Source organism: Quercus robur, chromosome 12 (genome assembly GCF_932294415.1).
Source record: "Quercus robur chromosome 12, dhQueRobu3.1, whole genome shotgun sequence".
In the NCBI taxonomy this organism is placed as follows: domain Eukaryota; kingdom Viridiplantae; phylum Streptophyta; class Magnoliopsida; order Fagales; family Fagaceae; genus Quercus; species Quercus robur.
This window is the reverse complement of record NC_065545.1, coordinates 31,221,092-31,229,228: the sequence shown is the minus strand read 5'-3', so window position 1 is coordinate 31,229,228 and position 8,137 is coordinate 31,221,092. Positions and strand designations below refer to the sequence as shown.

General features: G+C 32.9%; 1 protein-coding gene across 1 annotated transcript; it reads left to right on the top strand.

Annotated features, from left to right (window-relative positions):
- The first annotated feature begins 536 nt into the window (after positions 1–536).
- Positions 537–4,725, top strand: LOC126708833 (non-specific lipid transfer protein GPI-anchored 7-like). Its single transcript, XM_050408796.1, has 3 exons — positions 537–1,035; positions 1,537–1,578; positions 4,464–4,725. The coding sequence occupies exons 1-3, from the start codon at positions 726–728 to the stop codon at positions 4,556–4,558; spliced, it is 447 nt and encodes a 148-aa protein (XP_050264753.1). The 5' UTR covers positions 537–725; the 3' UTR covers positions 4,559–4,725.
- The last annotated feature ends 3,412 nt before the right edge of the window (positions 4,726–8,137 follow it).

The following is an 8,137-nucleotide window of genomic DNA, read 5'->3' as shown; positions in this document are numbered from 1 at the left end:
TATTTGACAATGAAAATAAATAAATAAATAAAATTGAAGCACATTTAATTCAGCTGAAAGGATATTTTTATTTTTAATAATAACTCTGCGTCAAAACGTGATTTAGTTCTCTCTAACTTGCAACTTGTTTGTTCACTAATTAAAATACTTTTAAAAACTTTTATAGCTACAATTATGGAGAAGGACTTTGAACATTGGTTGAAATCATTAAAAAAAAGAAGAAGAATTGAATTACAAAACTCTTTTTTATATGAATTAAACGTTAATTAAATTACAAAACTTTTAACTATATAAATTTAATTAATAAAATGCTTCTTTATTTGATAAATAATGTATTAGATGTCATTTCTTTTCATTTTATTATTATATTTATAATATTTTCACAATAAATATAGATGACAAATTTATTAGTTCTTGAATTTACCGTATAAAGTTTTTTTTTCATTAAAAATAATCTCAAATATCGTGAAATTATTATTATGTCTAAAATGTTACTCCTAAGAATTGAAAAGGCTAACCTAACAGAAAATTATTGGGGGGGAAGGCAAAACGACCACGGTTCCTTGTCAATAAATTGAAAAGAAACAAGAACCGTGGAACCGACAAAGAAACAAAAGAAAAACGAAAAGCAAAACCCCAGAAGTCCAGAAGATAAAGTAGAAACACACGCTACATCACCACCACAACCACCACCACCACCACCACCACCAACAACAACAAAAGAAATGGGTAACCACAATTTGGCCACTTTGATGAGCATATCTGTGGTGGTATTGATGATGGTTACAAGCGTGGCAAAGGCACAGACAGCAGATTGTGCATCGAAGCTGGTGCCATGTGCAAGCTACATAAACTCAACAAGCCCACCAGCCAGTTGCTGTAACCCAATCAAAGAAGCCGTGGCCACCCAGCTTCCTTGCCTCTGTGCCCTCTACACCAGCCCTGGTGTGCTTAAGTCTTTTGGCATCACCGTTGAACAGGCTCTAAATCTCACCCGTGCCTGTGGTGTCGGCACAGATGTCACTAAATGCAATGGTATTTTTTTACCTTTCTTTTTTCTTTTCTTTTTTATTCTTTCTTTTATTTTTTAAATTGAACTAGTTTTGTTGAAAAGTTGTTGGGTTTGTTCCACCTGCTTCATATCAGTTTGAAAAAAATAATCTTAAATAGATTTGTCTCATTCTCTGAAGAATTTTTTTTTGGATCTGCTGGAATCTGAAATTTTTGTCTTTTAATTTTCTAATGTTAGATGTTACTACATAATTTGCCTTATTTCCTAATTTTAGTGTAAAATTTTTCTGCGTCTAAGATTGATGTTACTATTTTAAATATGGGTTTCCTAGGTGGGTAGTCATGGAGCTCTGTTAATTACCATTATATTAATCTGATTACAAAGTTTTAATTTTGTAAGCCGTTTTTCTACATTTAAAAAAAAAAAAAAAAAAACTTTCAGCAGTCACTTGTATTTTGATCATCGATTTACTTTTGTACATGAACTAATATTTTTCTGTTATTATCTGAATCTTCCTGCCACAGGCACAGCTCCATCTCCGACTTCTGGGTCTGTATCACCTCCAGGTAACAATTTCTTGCCCTGCTTATGCTGCTAATTCTAACTTTTAAATAAAAGAGAAAAAAAAATATGTATATATATATATACCAGTCACTGTTAGTATGTATGTATGTTGTTCTTCATGTCCAAGTGCAACCATTGGTCTATGGTCAAACCTTTAGGGGGTGTTTGGTAGGGTATTTTGAACAACAGTTTACAGTGTTTAAACAATATTACATGTATTTTCACACACTTTTTTACCCACACGTATTTTCAAAAAATACAAATAATATTACTAGAACAACATTACCGAACGATCTTTTATTCATTGCACCTGTTGATCCATCAACATCTTTGAAGAAATAAAGGGATAGAGTTAAATTAAGGAGGCTGATGGACCTCCCAACTGTTGAACAGTGTGCCTTATATAATTAAGGGTTTTACCAACAAATGCCCTAACCGAACCCACTAATTAAACCTTAATAATGTAAAAGTTGACTAGTACAGGTTGGTGCGAGATCCAATATGCTTAGGGTGAATTAATCCAAGAAAAAAGTCGCTTTGGGTGCCTCCAATTTTGACATTAATGGATCCGGAAACATGTTTTTCTAACTAACACAATGTTTGGATGGGGGACAATAAATGAGTGGAAAAGAAAGTGGAAGGTGGTTGGAACTAAATAGGCTTCATAATGAGTCAGTTCAAAATATCTGTTTCTTTTTCTTTCTTTAAGCTAGTTTTACAAACCAGAGGGAGCATTTGGTGCTGTTTAGTTGTAATCCTAAGCATGTTTTTGAACAAACATGGTAAAGAGGTTCAAACAAGGAAAAGTAACTTTTAACACTTTTACAGATAGTTCAAGCTAATTTGCCTAAGAAAGACAAACTTTCCTTTCTGATGCTACATTTGTAATGGTATGCTAGATGTACCAGGTCTATGTCCAAGTGCAACCATTGGTCTATGGTCAAACCTGTCCAAGTGCAACCATTGGTCTATGGTCAAACCTTTAGGGGGTGTTTGGTAGGGTATTTTGAACAACAATTTTCAGTGTTTAAACAATATTACACGTATTTTTACACACTTTTTTACCCACACGTATTTTCAAAAAATGCAAATAATATTACTAGAACAACATTACCGAACGGTCTTTTATTCATTGCACCTGTTGATCCATCAACATCTTTGAAGAAATAAAGGGATAGAGTTAAATTAAGGAGGCTGATGGACCTCCCAACTGTTGAACAGTGTGCCTTATATAATTAAGGGTTTTACCAACAAATGCCCTAACCGAACCCACTAATTAAACCTTAATAATGTAAAAGTTGACTAGTACAGGTTGGTGCGAGATCCAATATGCTTAGGGTGAATTAATCCAAGAAAAAAGTCGCTTTGGGTGCCTCCAATTTTGACATTAATGGATCCGGAAACATGTTTTTCTAACTAACACAATGTTTGGATGGGGGACAATAAATGAGAGGAAAAGAAAGTGGAAGGTGGTTGGAACTAAATAGGCTTCATAATGAGTCAGTTCAAAATATCTGTTTCTTTTTCTTTCTTTAAGCTAGTTTTACAAACCAGAGGGAGCATTTGGTGCTGTTTAGTTGTAATCCTAAGCATGTTTTTGAACAAACATGGTAAAGAGGTTTCAAACAAGGAAAAGTAACTTTTAACACTTTTACAGATAGTTCAAGCTAATTTGCCTAAGAAAGACAAACCTTCCTTTCTGATGCTACATTTGTAATGGTATGCTAGATGTACCAGGTCTATTGTGTCTGTTATTGCAATTCCTTGGATATGGAAACATCTCAAACAAACGCAGCCTTATCTGTCAAAATTTTTTTTCTAAAAAAATTTTATGCTTGAAAAAGTAGTCTACAAAGAAATAAGGAGGTACTAATGTCCAAACGGCTGCTTTGCTATTTCTAGGATGTCCAGACTAGCTAAATCTTGTTATGTTAATTAGAACATCCAATAGATACGTGAAAGGGGAAAGATAGTATAACATGCTTCATCTGTATGAAATTTCTACTAATCTTTGTCTACATATTTTTGCCTTACAATAATTTGGCTTCTAAGTTTACACATTATTTCCTTTGTTGGGCATCATGTTCATTTAGTATTTATGGAATAATTATTTTAGGTGAAAATCATTTGGAAGGGTGTGGCAATTGGGCCACTTAACTCTCTTATTTAGTCACAACTAGATACTTTGCTTCTTGTATAAAGCACGGGATAATGGTTATCTAATTTGAGGCATCATAGTACTGACTCTTGCCACCATGGATGCTGCCTAATAGAACGTGGCCTTAAAGTGTCTAGGTTTGTGTTTAGAACCCTTTTGGTCACAAACATCTTATAGACTGGCGATGGACTCCAGCTAACCGGGGATTTGATTACATGTTGAAATTGTGATGGTTTGTGTTGCAATATTGACATGTGAGCAGTGTAGTTGGGTGGCCAAATCCACATCAGGTAGTAGTGGTAAGAATAAGCAGTTAAATATAAACATTTTTGGGCAATAACGGATAACCAATCTAAGATCCCAATAGTTTTACTGTTGTAGATTGTAATTAGATTCTTAGAAGCTCTCTAATGGAGGTGAGTAGTCTTCAAGTTTCGTCAAGAACAGTTTTGAGTATTGATGCGTTTTACTGTCTTAAATTTTTTTAAAGACTTGTGTATCATTCTGCTGGTAGAATTAGCCAATTAGGTCACAGTGGTTTGTTTTGATAGAAAGACAAAAAAATAAAATAAAAAATAAAAAAAGGCATTTGATATTCTTGTGGCTTGGTGATATAGTTACTGCATTAATCTGAATATACAACAAGATTGTGGTATCAAGTCATATTTACTTCTAAAGTTTACAAGTGCATTACACATATCATCTCTTAATTTGTGGTTAATATTATAGGAGTACCTGGAAGTGATGGCAATGGAGCAGGCAGGATTGCGTGGACTGGCTTTTCTACTTTATTCTTCTTCTTGGCTTCTATGATGTTTTATTAGGGCTACCTACTCATAGGAAAAGATACAGTAATCAGAGTAAATAATGCTGAGATTATTTCGGTATTAGGCAGCTGCCTTCCGAGAGCTTATTTATGATAATTTTTATATGTTTTCTATTGCTATTCAATTGATTTGAACAGTGTTATCATTCTAGATCATTTCCTACTGATGTTCATGTCAATCTTTATTACTGTCCCTATTGTTCTCTTTTTCAAAATTACATCGAAATGGTGGAGGATGCATCACAAGATATGTTGATTTTTTTGCATTTTGTTTGCAATATCTTATGAAACAAATTCGTATTCGATTTCTAAAGCATTATTATTAGTATATTTTTGCTATAAATGGATTTTTATTCGTGGGGTTGGTGGCATGAACATATATGGTACTACTATTTCCCCTTATGGTTTTGCTTTAGGACATGTCAATTAGAGTACCAGATAGTATGGCTTCAAATAGAGTAGATAAAGAAATCCATAGCCGACTCCCATTTTGGGACTAAGGCTCTGTTTGTTGTTGTTGTTTTTGTTGTGTGGTTTTGCTTTTAGGAAGTGATAACGAAATTACTCTAACTAATTTATCAAGAATCTATAATCGACTCCAATTTTAGGACTAAGTCTCTTTTGTTGTCGTTATTTTTGCTGTTGATTTTGTTGTGTGGTTTTGCTTTAGGAAGTGATAACAATGAAATTACTTAAATTGCTTGGTTGAGAAAAGAAAGTGTTTGAAAATAGAAAATGCCTCCTTATTTCTTATACAGGATTTTCCTAGCACATAATAATGTGCCGAAATTTTTTGGTCTGACACTACTTAGTCCTTAAATAAAATTGGGTTTGACGTAATATTTAGCCATTAAAACTAGGGTCATCTTAATGGGTGCCTTTAGGGTTATTGTTAATAAACAATTATAGGAAAGTTTTATAGCACTTTTATGAAAAATTGAAAAAATTGTCAAAATATTAATATATATATATTTTTTTCTATAAACCATTTTAGGAAAATTTTTATAGCACTCTTTTTTAGCACATTTGTTAAATTTTCTTTAATAAAACTAACATGATTTTTTGTTCCGCTTTCTTAACTTAATTTAAATCCGTATTTACCCAAAAAAGAAGTAATATACCATAAAAGTTTGGGTTATTGGAAATGGGGAGTTGTTTCGTGTTTAGGTAAAGTGGGCTATCCAAATGAAAGTTGAAAAGCCTTCCATTCAGGCCCGCAATGCCATTCGCTGCAGGGCCGCTACGCATCGCCGAAGAAACAAACATGATCTTTCATTGATTGTATCGAAAAATTTCACCTATTTTTTATAGATGAGTTTTAAATCAGATGCAAAATATAAGCTGTCTTGGAGTGCCCTTTAGGTGCTGTAAAACCCTTTGTGTAGCCTGAAAGTGAGGAATTCTTGGCTTTTCCATGAATTGACTCAATCGATGCACATTGTAGCTTATATTAGGCCTTGTTAACTTTAAGTAGGGAAATTTGCCAACCAATGTTAATTGAAGCATCTTCAGGAAGGTCATCCTCATCCTTTAACAATCTACAAATTTGTTTCATTGGGCATTTAATTGGTTAAGAACCAAAAACACCAGCATCTGCAAGTAGCTCTAAGGTGTACTTGCTTTGACAAGGAGATATACCCTTAGTGGACCTAGCAATCTCATGTACCAAAAAACATTTTAAAGGACCTAGATCTTTTAGTCTGGACTTGTAATGCAAAAAACTTTTAAATGTGGTAACAGATGCCCAAATCATTGTTTGCCACTAAGATGTCAGGAACATAATCAACAACGACTAGGAAATAACCATCTTGAACCCTATCAACCTTGGATTGCTCAAAACCTTGGCTGAGAATGACATAAATCAACTTTGCAAAATATTGTTACTTGCTTTGCTTGATTCAAGCCATACAATGATTTATTCAGTTTACACACTTGAGTCTCTCCTTCGTTGCCAACATTAGGATGAAAACCAAGAGGTAATATAGACTTCCTCACGATCGACGACTTTCATACAAAAAGGTAGGGCTGTAAACAAGGTGAGTCGTGTTGAGTATTAAAAGTTTAATCTTGTTCATTTTTTTTTTTTTTTTTTAACAAGAGTTGAGCTAGAGTTATCACCAAACAAGATTTTATGTTCAAACTTGACTCATTTTCTTGTCGAGCAAGCTTGAGCTTGTTCACAAACTACTTGATTAACTTATTCTTTTCCTATATATCATGAATTCATGACTAAAATATTTTACATCTTCACAATTCTATGAATTTTTACTTCGAATATAAACTGTTTATATCATCAGTTAGCTACATATAATAATTTAATATCATAAAAATCTATTGACAATCTCATCCAATTCAATTTCAAGTTTATATGAATATATTTTTAGACAAGTATACATATAAAAATATAATATTATATATATATATATATATATTTAAATCGAGCACTCATGTTCACGAACTTGTTTATAAACACATTATTATATTTGAGTTTGATTAGTTTAATAATCGAGCTTAAACTTAAGACTTGAACTTGACTTGTTTACTAAACAAACAAATATAAACAAGCTCTTTTCTGAGTCGAGCTCGAGTTATTCATAAACGGCTTTATTCATTTACAGTGCTACAAAAAGGCATTATTTTCATCCAATTCGATGACATGCCATTCTTGAATTGCAGCCACAGCAAAAATATTTCTAATATTTACAAATTTTGCTATTGGGGAGAATGTTTCAAAATAATCTAGCCCTTTCTTTTAATTAAAACATTTGGCCACTAATCAAGCTATAACTACCTGAACACCACCCATCCAACAAAAGTTTGCTGCAACCCGTTGAATGATATCAAAACAAATGACCTTGGGTGTATGTGCACAGTCCTTCAAGACCCTAGTATCTTGGCAGTTTATAGTGTCACCATCCCTCAAGCGGAACAGACGATTAAGAACTGTGGCATCGATTTCAACCTTTATACTTGCAAAGGTATGCATATTAAGTATCTATTCTTTTTGATACATGTGAGCTTATTCTTCAAAACAAGAAATTTTAACCAGTGATCTAAGTTTGATTCATGCATGGGATTTTTTTCCCCCATTAACCCTAGCTAGGTAAATATAGACCTATTATTGGAGAAAACAAGCTCCGGATACTTGCTTGATTCTAACTTCTAAGCATTAGATGATTAGAGTGCTCTATTCTCTAAAATGCTGTAAATTTTTGTATCTACCGAAAGACTACTGTAGTTGAAGGAGCTGTTTAAATCTTGAGGTGATAATGATAGCCCTCTGCTATGAAATTGATAGATAGATGTGTAAACTAACTAAATTGATACCCATGTATAGCTTAATTGTGATAGATGTATAAACTAACGAAATTGATACCTATAGTTTAATTGTGAAAGGGTGTGCAAAAGATACTTTCAAACCAATTTGGAGTCTCCCTTTGTTAATTTGCAGTGACTTTAGTTTGGAAGAAGTGAATCAGATCATTCATTTTAATCTATTACGTAGTAATTTATAAGACTATTCATGTATATTATTCAAATAAATCATATGATTTATTAAAAAAATCATGCATTAAGA